A 14825-nucleotide genomic window follows, 5' to 3' on the forward strand; every position below is an offset into this window, starting at 1 on the left:
TCACGATTAGAGTATCTTAAATTGTGGTGATGATTATAGAGAATAACCATGATCAAATAATAATGATAAAAGCAAGGTAATGAAACAAGTCACGGGTCGTCAACATTGGATTGTCAGTAAAAATTTTATCAGTATCGATTTTCGTTACTAACTTCTTTCTTAACAATAACGGATTACAGAATGCAGATTTCGAGTCTACATTTTATATTTATCATGCGAATACTTATGAATTACCATCTTAGTAAATTTTATATGATAAATTGATAACTAGCAAAAATTATTGGCTATTGCGACCATATATTTATATCACTACGGTTTATTTATCGCGTTAAAATCATTAAGTTTCCTGTCTTTATATTTCATATTTATTTAAAAGAATAGATTTCGTTCGTTTTTCATTATTATCTTATTGTTACTGTTCCATTAGTCTAAAAGTGAAGTGCAATTTATAATTTTTGGTCAATATTTTATTTACAGTCATTTTCTTTTATGGAACACAGTTTTGTATAAAAATGTCCAATATGACAAAGCAATCGGTTACAAATGTTGACTCTGACAATGAAGAGTTTGACTGCGACAAGCGTAGAATACCACCAGAACATTTACCCATGTTCCAACGTCTAGCCTCAGTTAATGGCAAGATTAACCGCATGAAAAAGCGTCAGTTGATAGACACTATGAAAAAGAAAAAACTTAATGTTGATGGAGATATTGAAGTTCTGAGAAAACGTTTAAAGAACCATTATAGGATGCAAGCTCTTATAAAAGCTAAAATTTGTGAAACCGAGACAACTTATTTTCCATATTTTGTTATCATTGATATTGAAGCCACATGCACTGAAAACAACCCTCCTGATTATAAGTATGATATATACAGTAAATTATAAAATATTAATTTTAATAGTTGTTTTTGTAGATTATAGTAGTTTTTATTTGTCTGCAATAAGTAGGTACTTTCCATTAATTTAAATGGAATTTTTTCTCACTGTAAATCATACTGATTGATGGATTGGATATATGATTTTCAATAGGTAGGAATGAATATTATTACATTTTTTCTATTATAATTTATTTTGTTCGATACCTAATAATATTTTTATCGTGGTTTTTATATTAATTTTGTTGTGAATACTATTCAAATTTTAAGTAAACAAATAATTTTGTATTTTATTTCCTGAAAAATCAATTTAAGGCCACCCTCAAGTAATTTTACTTAGTACTAAAAATTCAGAAGATTCAACTCTGCCAATAATTTGTTATTGAGATTATAAATTACCTATTAATCATTTCCTATGCTTAAGTTAATCAATGTTCATCTAAAATGTTTTCAAATAAAATAATTTTTCATGTGAAATCAGTTAGGTACCTGTCATTGCTATTATTATTTATTTTTTTATTTACTTATTTCCTAACTTACAAAAATCTACATTTTTAAAATGTAAATTTATTAAAAATATTCTATTTAACTAATAAACATTTAAAATTCTAAAATATATTTGATTATATAAAAATACTATTAAAAATTTTGAATTTTATTCAATAGTAAGTTTTATACTTATTTATATTTCTTAGGTTTGAAATTATTGAGTTTCCTGCTGTTTTAGTGGATGCTAAAAAACGAAAAATAGTCGATCATTTTCAAGTTTTTGTAAAGCCTACAATCAATCCAAAACTGTCTGAGTTTTGTATAAAATTAACTGGTATTACCCAAGTAAGTGTATTGCTATTGTATCTAATTATTAACAAACTTATTACTTAAAATATATAGTTTGTAATTCCTTTAAATCATTGTGTTTCATTGTTATTATTAAGTTTTACCAAGATATTTCTGGAGACAATTAATTAGTTAGTGGTTTTATTTAATAGGATCAAATTGATAAAGCTGATCCATTTCACATATGTTTAAAAAGATTTACAGAATGGTTAGAAAAACATGAGCTTGGAACTAAACATCGATTTTCTATTGTGACTGATGGTCCTTTTGATATGGCCCGATTTCTTTATGGACAGTGTATTGTAAGATTCTTTATTTATTTAAAATGATTGCATGTTATTAATTAAATATTTAAAAATAAAATATAATTATTCATTATTATTAACAGTTTAATGATTATACAATTTTTTTTTGATTAGTACTAAAATAATAAAATATTATAGATGTCAGGAATTCCATATCCAAACTTTGCTACAAAATGGATTAATATCAGAAAAATATTTCGATCATTTTACTTCACAAAACAAGTAAAGGTATAAGCATTATTTAACTGTGTTATGGTTTTTAACTATTTTTAATTTTGTATCTATATATATATATATATATATATAAATATATTTTTTTATATTTTAATAAACTTTTTAGCATTCAGTCTTATGCAATCTTAACGCAATGTTAACATTTTTGGGTATGGAATTTGAAGGCAACCCTCACAGTGGCTTAGATGATTCATTCAATATATCCAGAATATGTTTACGATTACTTGAAGATGGAGCATTTGTTGATCAAAATGAAAGAATTATTTCTCTGAAAAATCCTACTCCATTTGGAAAAGATGTAATTATTTATTTATGTATATAATGTTCCACGAGGAGTTACTTATTTAAAGTAATTAGGGTGATGGATTGCTCTCTTTACCTTAATATATATCACATGGAATATTGTATGTAAATACTATATAATATATAATAATCATTAACACAATTTTGAATTCTACTATAGGATCCTTTGCCAGTAAGACCTGTACATAATATATTTTGTGATGGAATGCACAATCATATTAAAAGCTGGCGATTAGATTCTCGATTGAAGAATTTGCAATTAAATGATGATACTTAACAGTGGTTAAAGTTAGTAAAATTGAACATTTTACATACCATGTTCCTTTTCAACGTCCAATATATTATCCTTTCATTAAAATGTCTAATCCATTTTATTTTATTTTCTTGTTATACTAGTTATAATTAAAATGACTGAGTCATTTCTTTGTGATTATTAGAGAATAATTTAACAAAAATTTGTAATATATACTATATTAATTGTTATATTAAATTGTTTCATGTATTTAATAATTTAATTTGTGATAATAATTTTTAGCGTTTTATCTAATTTTTGCTCTATCGTAGTTTTGTACAGTGATAAAATTTTATTTGTATTGATTTTATTGATTATTTTCATCAATATTTAATTAAATTTATTAAATTTTTTAGCATCAACAATTTGTTTAATATAATTTATGAACTATCTATTTATTTGATTGTGATAGTTTACAAGACATTTTAATTTATTATTACATATTTAAGTTTGGACTATGGATACAGTTTTATATGACACGGCTAATTTGTTATTTTTATGATCAATAATTACTGACAAGTGATTATATAATCAGCTTAAGGCTAAATTATTTTCTTAACACTATTTTTATAAGGTTATTACCTAAATATAATTATTTAATATAGTAAAAAAATATATATAAATGTATAATTTTTAATTAAATTTTATGTAAAAAATATAATAAATATTACTATATTTAATTGATAATTTAGTGGATTATAATAAGTATAAGATTATGAAATATATATTAGAAGAGTTAATCAGGTTTTTGTAATACATAATTGTTAAAACAATTTATTATAAAAAGTAGGTAATTTTAGTAAATTAATTATTAGCTTTTGAATTTAATTATTTAAGTTCTAGTTATACCTATTTAATAAGCAGGTTTATGTTTTTTACAATAGTTATAAAGTTTAGTAGAGATAAAAGAATAGTCATTAATCAATGAAAATTAAAAATTCCTTAGGGAAAATCTAAACATATCTGACGAATCAAACAAATGTAGAACTGTTGACAACCCTATATCGGTTCTTAATCCATTTGATTAAAACATAGTTGCAGTTACCAAAATGTTGAGATTCACAACAAATTTATAGAATGATCAGTTGATAAAATATTAAAACTATTATTTTCATCTCAAGATTTAAATATGTTTAGGCTCACTCGACAAATTGAATGCTAAAGTCTAGTAAGTAATAGAAACATTAAAAACATTGGTTTCATTTACCACTTATCTGTGCAAAAAAAAACTTACAGTGACATTAAAAACTAAATACAAAAATTGTTTGTTGTCTTTAAGAAACAATTTATTTCTGTACTTCTAATATCAAAGCACGATTAAACAGACTTTTGAATATTAAAAAATCCCAAATCGTATTAATTTATAGTTCTTAACTTTATTATTTGTAGTTTATTGTATATTTTTTAATTTTTTTATTTATTAGATTTTAGTTTATACAATAAACATTTAAATTTTTATTATTATGATTATATATTAATTTTTTATTTATTTAGAAAATTAACAATCTATGCTATTACTTAATAAGATAATATGATAAAATAATTTACAAATGTATGAAAAATATCAGAGGAAGGCTAATTAGTGATGAAACCCTTTGTGGAAGTTTATACATTATACACTTAACATATATTATTTACATTTTTATGGACATACATAAATGTAGGTCCTTATGAGTATTATTATTTGAGGGACCAGTGGTGTGGCGAACTTAAAAATTTTCAGAGGCAAGTATATTTTGTTGATATGCACCCACCCCCCAAAAAACTGAGAGGCCGCCTCTTGATTACCCACATCTCTAACATCTCTATGCCATTTGTTGGACTAACATTGATTGTGGGACACACACTGCTGGACTGTGCAAGCATATTGGAGCGTGTGTGGTCTCCAGCCATCCGGCCAAAATGGTAAATTTTTAATACACCCTAGAGCTTGTGGAAATATAATAGTGAAAAATGTAAAATCTTCATAACTTCTTCCTGTAGCTAAAAATCTTAGCGTTATTGTCAACTTTTCGTGGGGTGAGATTAATTTCTTCAAAACTGTATTTTCTTTTTTTTTTAATGAATGGTGACAGTGATGAAAGAAGTTGGAAGTATGTTTCTATGTTTTTTTGTCCATTTGCAAGTAATTATACTGATTTCCTTTGGAAATAACTTATATTCGGTACACAGATTAATGTGAGAATATTTGTTCCTTTTTTGTATTCAATCTTAACACCACAGTCTACGTTTAAGTTTTTAAAATTGTATTCTTACTTTTTTATGACTATTAATAAGCATAAAACAGTAAGTGCTATTCTTCGTTGTCTTTTATGTTAGCCATGCCTATCAAAACTTGTGACTGAAGTGACGCCCGGATAGATTCACCGAAACGTGTGGGGATACTGCAGGCCAGCTAATCGGTCTCCAGCGGCCTGCACAAGCATAACTAACCGGAACGTGTTAGCTTAATGTGTTCACATGACAATAGTATTCGGTAGTACTATCACGATAACGACCATCATGAGAGTAACTACCATCGTTTGGACCAGACTTAAATTTTAGTGTAGGATGGAGCAGGTGAAGACGATTTACGTAACGTAAATGGCACATGGACCGATTTTTCTGTATTTAATTTAATTTTCGATTTAGATGCCAAAAGGTCGATTTCATTTAGGTGATTTTGTAGTGCATTATCAACTACATTTAGATCACCGCCAGATACTAGTATTGCCGTGTCTACCTATGGGGATAACAAAGTAAAATTCGAATTAGGGATATCAAAAGTGAAAATATAAAATATATTGGGCGAGGTATTGCTTCCTTGTGGAACACCTGCGGTTATAGAATATTGGGAAGAATGTGAATCACAATGTCAAATTTGAAAAGTACGATTTTATAAATAGGAACGAATAATTAAGAAATATGGTACAGGTAGAAATTACTTTTATTTAAAAAGGAGTCAAACTCGATCGACTGCTTCTGCCACATCCAGAAATACTTTTTATTATTCTTAATGTAAATAAAAACTTGTTTTTCTTCTAATGAATAAATAAATTAATACATTTTTAAATCAGAGTTTAAATATTTCTAACCGATGCGACCTCTTATCTAGGGGTAAATTTAGGGGAGGCTGACGTGGTAATCGCTCTCTCCTCTTGGGATTTTTTTTTATCATAAATGTGTTTAATATTTTTTAATTTAGGTATAAATTACATAGATTTAATTATCGACTCATTATCGAATAGTGTTATGGCGTCATTTTTTTGTACTTTTTTTTACTAATTCGTGTAGCTATACTAAAAGTGTACGTTGGCAACCATGTTAATTACCGGCATCGTGGCCGTTCCATGATACACGTTATCGGTGTAATTGTCAGTGTCTGTCGCCAAACTAAAATCTGAATTTAAGCGTCGAGCAAATCTACTGCTCTACGGAATCATAAAACTCATCGAATATTTGGTTTACAATGTTTTGATATTTAATTTAATATTATTCATAATTTTTCAATTATCGTGTACACTTTTATGTTTATTTAATTAAATTATTATAAGTAATAATAATAATAAAAAAAAAAAAAATGTTATTGAAATATTACTTGTGTTCAATTGTTACATTATGCCTTATAGCTTTCGTCAGTGCGTCTAAAGAGACGTTGGTGTTGCTCAACAATTTAGTCATCAAAGAAACACATTCTATCTTATTTAACACTCTTAAAGGTATTTTATTATGTTTCTTAATATGATGGGTTGATAATATTGTTTTTCGGTCTTGTTCATTAATAGCGATCAGTAACACTAAAAACCTCTGTGTTGTATAGAGTTAGTTGTTTTATGATTTGTAATCATCTTATATATATATATATACCACAATGTTTGTATATTATTTCGTGTCTTTTAAAACTATGTGAATTTCATAGTACAACTTACATTTTTTTTTCATATTTTGTGAGCTATATTTGTAGATTATAATTGATACATATTTCATAAAGAAATGATTTATTACTGTTATGTTCAAATTATTAGAAAGAGGATATCAATTAACTTTTAAATCTGCTGATGACCCTTCACTAGTACTCTCAAAGTATGGAAAGTACTTTTACGAAAATTTAATTATATTCGCACCAACTGTTCAAGAATTTGGTGGATCTTTAAGCGTTGAAACAATTACTCAGTTTATTGATGATGGAGGTAAACTAATTTATAATGTTAATCTCATTTAAACTAGGTAATGTTTAAATATTTTTATTTCTAGGCAATGTTCTATTTACGGGTGGTGTATCTACTGGATCTGCTCTTAGAGAATTAGCAGTTGAATGTGGTTTTGAAATAACCGAAGAAAATTCATCTTTGATTGATCATTTGAATTATGATGCCAGTGATCCTGGAAAAGTAATAGCATTGTTTGATCCATTAAGTTATTCATTATTAAGATTTTTTATTTTTTTTTAAATTATACATAATTCTTGTATAATAATATTTTTTTATACAATTGATCTCTTTATTGGACTTGTTGACTATACCAGTTCAGTTAAATTTTTAAAAAATTTAAATAGCAAAATCTGATTGTTTAGTTCCATATCTAATTTCATCCATTGGTAATTTTCCACTATCTCGATTACCGCGAGTATCAATTCCATTATCCCCATTACCTCCTCAAAGTTCTATCACAAATTTCTCATTTATACAATTAATACAATGTATATTATAGTATAACATTTATTATCACAGAATTGATAATTCTTTATAATATATATAAAACATAAAATCATATTCATTTTTCCTGATGTAAAATTTTATTTTGACCATTTTAACTTTGACATGTGTCTTGGAAGTAAACCCTTTTCTAGAAAAAGTTCAACGGCATCTTTTTCATTATTTGGTAAATTCCAAAGATTCATAATTATAAATACTAAATTATAATTAAAATTATAAATTTGAACATTAGTTAGAGACTACAAATATAGTCGTTTAAGAGTGCTGATGATGAAGATTGATTGATATGTATAGTCTAAATCAGTGGTTCTCAAACTTTTTGATCGCAGAACCCATTTGTTCTCAAAAATTCTTATGAAGCCCTAAAACCAGAAATTTATAATTGTGACAATAATAATTATTAAAATTTCATATTGAGAAAAACACACAATCAAAAATTAAATTTTTTTTTGTTGGAGTTTGGATTTTGTTATTTGCTGTGAGAGCTGTGGTCATTTTATATTGTATTGATAAATTTACTTCATTTAATTTTGTGAAAATACCAGCCAAGTAATTAAGTAAAAATAATCATATTTTATTAGAAATCTGAGTTGTAAATTGAATGGGTGTACTATAATGTACAACTCATGGCAAAATTGAAATAATCATTCCAGTGTTTTTCCTTTATAACTAAAAAATGTAATAATATTTAAATTTAATTAATTTAGATATGCCCACCAAGCCTCTAGACTTCTTTTGCCCTAGGGCTCCGCGGAGCACAGTTTAAGAATTACTGGTTTAGATAATGAAAATAGACCAGAGGTAGTTGCAGCAATGGCCGGTAGTCGGGATAACAGAATAGTACCCATTCATTTTATATTTACATTTATTCTTGTTTTACAATTAAAAGTAAATATTTTGGATTCTTTTTAATTTTTATATTTTAAAAGGAATTCTATAAATTGTAATTGGTTTTAATTGAGTATTTACTCTAACTAACATATTGTACATATTTATCTTTAATTGTTATTTTTTTATAGCATACTTTAGTAGTAACCAGTTCATCAAACCTTATTAAATCTGAAGAAATTGTTGGAAATATTAGTGAAAAACCATTATTGTATGAAGGAACTACAGTTATTACAGATCCAAAGAATCCTTTAGTACTTCCTATTCTTCATGCTGAATCTACTGCATATTCGTACAAACCAGATCTTCCTGTTAAAGATGTAAGTTCTTTAAATTGAATTATTTGTTTATGTGTAAACAAATTGTTATAATTCTCAATCGTTTTTAGTATTCACTTGGTACTGGTAAAGATCTATTACTAATAGCAGCTTTACAAGCAAGAAATAATGCCAGAGTTGTATTTTCTGGATCCTTATATTTCTTTTCAGATGTTGCTTTTAGATCTTCTGTACAAAAAGTTGTAAGTTTTTAACTATAAAATAATATAAAATAAATTTTCTAATATTATATCAAAATATTTACACTTTAAAGGATGGGAAAACATACAGTATTTCTGGTAATCAAGAAGTTGCTTCAAACATTGTTTTGTGGACATTGAAGGATAGAGGTATGATTAGAGTGAAATCTGTAAATCATCATAAATTGGGCGAATCATCACCTCCATCATCTTATACTATAATGGATATGGCAGTAATATTTCTTTTATATCCCTTTTTTTTTAAATATTGTAATTAAATTAAATTATTTGTAATTTTCCATAGGTGTATTTGGTTGAACTAGAGCGTTGGGAAAATGGAAAATGGATACCACATAATGCTGATGATGTTCAAGTAGAGTTTGTACGCATAGATCCATTCTGGCGAGGAAATCTTAAAAATATTGAAAATGGCAAGTATGAATTCACATTTAGAATCCCTGATACATATGGAGTTTATCAGTTCAAAGTTGAATATAATAGAGTTGGATTTACTGCAATCAGAAGTTCAACTATGGTAAATATATAATAAAATATATTATAAAATTATATTTTTTAAATATATTTTTATCACTAGGTATCTGTAATTCCATTGGAACATACTCAGTATGAAAGATTCATCTTAAGTGCATATCCCTACTACGCAAGTGCTTTTTCCATGATGTTTGGTGTGTTTGTGTTCAGTTTTGTGTTCTTGCATTATCGAGAAGATAAAGCAAAAGGAGAGTAATTCAGACTGTATTATTTGTTGGTCATGATAATTTTGTAAGTTTAAAATTAAATTTGAGTATTAATGATGTAAATGGATTTTTTACTATAAACAAAGTTTTATGCACTTATAAATTTAATTTTGTAACTATTTGATTAAAATGTCTTATAAATACCATTTATTAATAATGATTTAAGAAAATCTTAAAATGTATTTTTAACATGTACTTTTCAATATTTTGCATTTATTAAAATACTTGAAACAAATATTGTGTACACAAATAATCAGATAATGTTGGCACATATATATACATATGTAATCAAATATTTTATGTTATTAAATAAATTATTAATGTCGTCGTCTGATTAAATGGACTCTTTTTACTTCCGTTGATGAAGAATCATCACTCCTTTCAAATGAATTCTTCCTTGTGTTTCTGAATTGTAAAATGTTGCACTGAGAAAGCTTTCTGGGACGATCTATAATATTCCAAGTTATAATTAGTAATTTGATATTATATTTATCTTTAATTAATAACTTACAAGGCACTTTCAGTAAAGTATCAGCTAGTGATTCTCTTCGAGCATGTCTTGCTAAAGTTAAGTCAGGTAATGTTAGTCGCCTGGACCTAGAATATATGTAAGCTTTTTCTTTTTGAATAAAATGTTTTTTCCATTCATAAAGCTATAATATATTTATATGCTGAATTTTATACACTTATAATTGGTTATTCATAGTTAAAAATAAAATTAATCTTTACCTTTTTTCTCATGTTGTATTGAACCCGCCAAAATAAAATGAATGGCAATAGCGATGATACAGCAATTAACCACCAGTTATTTGTGATCTTAAAACTTATACTCTTCCAGTCAATGCCAAACAAATAATATTTATTATTAGTCTTATCACAATGTGGTACTATAGGTTCGTCTTTCAATATTGGTGGTGTATTGTCATCATGGCATAATTTTTTTCCAAATAATTCATTTACTTTGGATGTTAGTGCCTGAATGTGCTTTTGGAAACAAGTACAACTTACAAACAAGATGCATGAATAAATAAAAACAATTTTCCAAACATTAATTTTCATATTTTATTTATAATAACAATTTTTTATTTTATTTTGATTCACAACAAAAAAACCAATTAACGTATTAATGAATATTATCTCACGTTAATTTGTTAACATATCACAATAACTGAATATTTTTTAAAAACAAACAAGTCTTTATAATCATAATTAACTTCTAGTAACATGTTCTTAAGAAAAACAAAATAATACTGGCTATTGTAAAATTATTGATTTTTATACTTTCGCGCATTACAACCCTTCGGTGCTAATATCGCATTGCACAGTTTAGGAAACTTAAATATTATTAAATGGTGCATGATCAAAAACTTTTTTTTTTTAAAAAAAAAAAAATCAGACCATTCAACCAGGTAAGGTTTAAGTAAATATCGTTAACAATTTTTTTTTTAAAAATCATAGAACTTCACTAAACATTTGTGCTCTGAAATATGAATACAAATATTTGCTAAAGCTTTCTACTATGTAATTTAAAATAATAAGTTGTTGAGAAACAAATGGAAGATATTGTTTATGTATAAAACAAATGAAGTATTAACCCATATTAATTGGGTTTTTCGTAGAGTGCTAAAAATATTTTTATATTTATCTGAATCAATTATGTAATAGTTAAACTTCAAGGCTACTAAAATAATTGTATCAACAACATTTTTAAAATCTGTGGACATTTTATGAATTTATAAATCAAATGTGTGTAGTTTATAATTTGAATTTAAAGTGATAAACTTATTGCTATAAAAATTTTGATTAATTATTTTTCTTTCAAATAATTTGCTTAACAATGAATAAATCTAATAAAAATAATTTAACTTAATGTATTCCAAACAATTAAAATCTTAAATCAAAAATAATTGTACATAGGTACATATTAAATATACTTTACATTCTTGATAGAAAACTTTACAATGACTATTTTATTTTAATAAAATTTATATATGTTAGCATTTTAATAATTAATTATAATTTAAAATATATGACAAAATATAATCAGTATTCATTGGTATAGGCGCGGGCAGACTTCAACTTCCGGTCGAGCCTGGATACAATTAGTGCCCCAATACTTAGACAGTGCTCCTAATTTTTTTCTAACACTTCAATAAAGTAGATTCTGTTGTAAATTAAAAACAATGTAGTATTTATATCTATACATAGAATTAAGTATTATATTGTTGATTTTTAGACATGTATTTTTGAAGTTAAAAAAAAAAAATTAATTCTTTAAAATCAAATTATATAAATACAATTAATTGATTTCCATGAACATATTAAAACATATATAGATAATTTACTATGGTTAGTTTGAATTTTACTATGCCTCCAAAAAAATGCCGGTCAAGCCGGGGCTCGCCCGGTTCGCCCCGTGCGCATACCTATGACTTTAATACACAGACTTCAATACTAACTAGATGAACTACCTACTCACCGAATTTATTACCGAGAATGATGAAATCTGGCGGAAGTGCTCTTATCATACATCCACCACGTTTTCGGTCGGCAAAAAAATATTAAATACTTGCTGGTTACTATTCTTACTATTTCTTCAATAAGTAAAATTTAAATAAATTAAAAGACATATACGTTAAATATAATAAAGAGGAAAAAAAAACAACTACTGTATTTTTCACAACAAAAACATTTTTAACATATTAGTTTAAAATTAAAACATACCTATCACAGTTACCTATCACAAATTATAAAATACAACTAATTTGGTTAATTTATGTCGTTTATTAACAATATTTGAAGTTTTTGCTTTAGCAACACGATGTAGTTGTATTTATAAATATTATTACAGATTACTATTGCCTATTACTAAACATAATCTATGATTTTGTCAAATGAATTATTGGAAAACGTCATATTTTATAGAATATTGAAATTATAACAATCATTCTTGACTGAGATAATTTTTTTTACAAATAAACCAGATATAATAGAAGTAAAATAGCAGGTCAGTTTGATTAACAAATTCTCAATGTATTTAAGTTATTTAAAAACACTATTAGAACTTTTTAATAATCCTCCTCTATTTTTTTACATCAATTAATATGAAATAAAAATATTTATGACTATAGTTTAGTTCACTTTATGTAATAAAGAAAATTATCTTTCAGTAGCGTAGCCAGGATTTTAAAATAAAGGAGGCCAAACCCAAAATACTAAAAAAACATAATCAGCAATTTGTTAATATAATATTAAATAATATAATATAATATAACATAATATAATATTATGTTATTAATACAACATAATCAATAAGTTTGTTAATCTAGTAATTTTTATATTAAGTTTATCGTATTTAATATATTTTATTTCATTATAATTACATTTCAATTTATTAGTTTAATTATTTTGACTAATCTAACAATAAAAGACGTTGATGAGATTTTGAAAAAAAAAAATGTTTTCATTATTTATTTCTACCAAAAATCAAAACAAATAATTGGTTGTAGTTAACGCAAGCTTCTATTTTTGTTCATATCAGTTTTATTTTGAATTGAGGCTCCCAAATCACGAAGGCCTCGGTGCGTCGCACCTACTGTACCTACTGCACCACTGCTACGCCGCTATGTAACACCATTATTGATTAATAATTTAATGATAAAACAATAAGTGTTAGTATACAACTTACCAAGTCAATAATAATATTATCGATTTTATTGTTGATTTCTACAACATAATCCTTGTGGCCTTTAATCAAAATTTTACTAGAATTGGAATTAACTTGTGAAAATGTAACAGTAACTCCATTATGTTTCTCACTTGTTTGGTTTATTACTTCAGCGTGGGGGGCAGTAAAATGATGATGATATTTTGAAGGAACGTTCATAGTGACTTCAATTATGTTTTTTTATAACATTTTAATGTATTACGAGATTATAATTATTATTATTATTGTATTATGATTCTTGTATATCTATTATTTAAATAAATTAAAAGATAATTAATGTTCAATTATTTTTTATGTAATAACTGTTAGTCATAGGTTACTTTTTATGAATTTAATAATTCCAAATAACTATAAACAGAAATATTTGTATGGTTAATACTAACCAAGTCTTTAACAATTTCTTCAATCTTACGTTTCGCCTCTTCAACATTTATTTTATCACTTTTTATGATGACAGCACTATTACTAAAAGCTATTTTCGGAAATGTTATAGACACTCCATTGCAGTCATTAATAATTCGATTAATAATTTCATCACGTCTTGCAACAAAGTACTTATGATACTTTGAATCAACATTTACTACAGATCGAAAAATATTTTCCTAAATCAAAATTGTTAATGATTATATGGTTCACTTATTTAGTTGTATTTCGGTATATCAATGATTATTTTATTTGTTTTATCTTTAGTTAGTTATTTCATTTTATATAACTTATATATCAATAGTTCATTATTGTAAAGAAAACTATGAACAATTATGTAAATATAACCTCAATACAATTTCAATAAAAAATAGATAGGTTAGTTAAATACACGTGCATTTGTATTGAATTATACCTACCAAAACTTTAGCATGGTCTAAAAGTCCATGTTTAGCAAGAGCAACATCTGTTTTGCTATCACTGATCACAAATCTATCTTCAGCACCAAGTTTAGGAAATTCAATTTTAATATTGCTACATTCTTTTTCCAATTTGTGTAAATATTCTTTTTGATTGACCACTAAAGTGCCATGATATTTTTCATTGATATCTACATGTTCTTCGATGACATTACCAATATCGGTTATCATAACTTCAAATTTTTCTTTTGCTTTATTGACATTCTCTTTTTTACCAACAATAGTTATATTTTCATTAGTGGAATTAGTTTCAAACGGGAAAATTATTCTTGTGTTCGTTAAATATCTGATCTGGAATCCAAGTATTAGACCATAAATGAAAACATTGTACCCTTATACTAAATTATTTTAACAACATACCTTTTTAACATTAATTCCAATTATTCCAATTAAATATTTGTGAAACTTCGAATTTACTTTCAATTCAAACACATATTTATGAATTTCATCAACTATTGACTAAATTTGTGTAATATCTAACATTTTTAACA

General features: G+C 25.7%; 5 protein-coding genes across 5 annotated transcripts; 2 read left to right on the forward strand and 3 right to left on the reverse strand.

Annotated features, from left to right (window-relative positions):
• The first annotated feature begins 129 nt into the window (after positions 1-129).
• LOC112687900 (3'-5' exoribonuclease 1) lies at positions 130-2861 on the forward strand. Its single transcript, XM_025560885.1, has 6 exons — positions 130-862; positions 1573-1711; positions 1867-2016; positions 2158-2247; positions 2360-2551; positions 2717-2861. Exons 1-6 carry the CDS (start codon positions 513-515, stop codon positions 2831-2833), a joined length of 1038 nt encoding a protein of 345 aa, XP_025416670.1. The 5' UTR covers positions 130-512; the 3' UTR covers positions 2834-2861.
• A 3348-nt stretch (positions 2862-6209) lies between these two features.
• On the forward strand, positions 6210-9795 carry LOC112688048 (dolichyl-diphosphooligosaccharide--protein glycosyltransferase 48 kDa subunit). The gene is made up of 8 exons (XM_025561068.1): positions 6210-6546; positions 6853-7017; positions 7082-7218; positions 8562-8750; positions 8819-8950; positions 9022-9180; positions 9252-9482; positions 9543-9795. The coding sequence occupies exons 1-8, from the start codon at positions 6408-6410 to the stop codon at positions 9693-9695; spliced, it is 1305 nt and encodes a 434-aa protein (XP_025416853.1). The 5' UTR covers positions 6210-6407; the 3' UTR covers positions 9696-9795.
• Positions 9796-9898: 103 nt separating this feature from the next.
• LOC112687930 lies at positions 9899-10921 on the reverse strand. The gene is made up of 3 exons (XM_025560925.1): positions 10435-10921; positions 10217-10358; positions 9899-10153 (listed from the first exon to the last, which is right to left on the reverse strand). The coding sequence occupies exons 1-3, from the start codon at positions 10762-10764 to the stop codon at positions 10023-10025; spliced, it is 603 nt and encodes a 200-aa protein (XP_025416710.1). The 5' UTR covers positions 10765-10921; the 3' UTR covers positions 9899-10022.
• A 2140-nt stretch (positions 10922-13061) lies between these two features.
• On the reverse strand, positions 13062-13642 carry LOC112688061 (vigilin-like). The gene is made up of 2 exons (XM_025561083.1): positions 13394-13642; positions 13062-13328 (listed from the first exon to the last, which is right to left on the reverse strand). Exons 1-2 carry the CDS (start codon positions 13589-13591, stop codon positions 13215-13217), a joined length of 312 nt encoding a protein of 103 aa, XP_025416868.1. The 5' UTR covers positions 13592-13642; the 3' UTR covers positions 13062-13214.
• A 74-nt stretch (positions 13643-13716) lies between these two features.
• On the reverse strand, positions 13717-14714 carry LOC112688005 (vigilin-like). The gene is made up of 4 exons (XM_025561014.1): positions 14695-14714; positions 14275-14625; positions 13816-14034; positions 13717-13734 (listed from the first exon to the last, which is right to left on the reverse strand). Exons 2-4 carry the CDS (start codon positions 14503-14505, stop codon positions 13717-13719), a joined length of 468 nt encoding a protein of 155 aa, XP_025416799.1. The 5' UTR covers positions 14506-14625; positions 14695-14714.
• Positions 14715-14825: the final 111 nt, after the last annotated feature.

This window comes from Sipha flava, unplaced genomic scaffold, assembly GCF_003268045.1.
Source record: "Sipha flava isolate LNK unplaced genomic scaffold, YSA_version1 36_pilon_pilon, whole genome shotgun sequence".
NCBI classification, from domain to species: domain Eukaryota; kingdom Metazoa; phylum Arthropoda; class Insecta; order Hemiptera; family Aphididae; genus Sipha; species Sipha flava.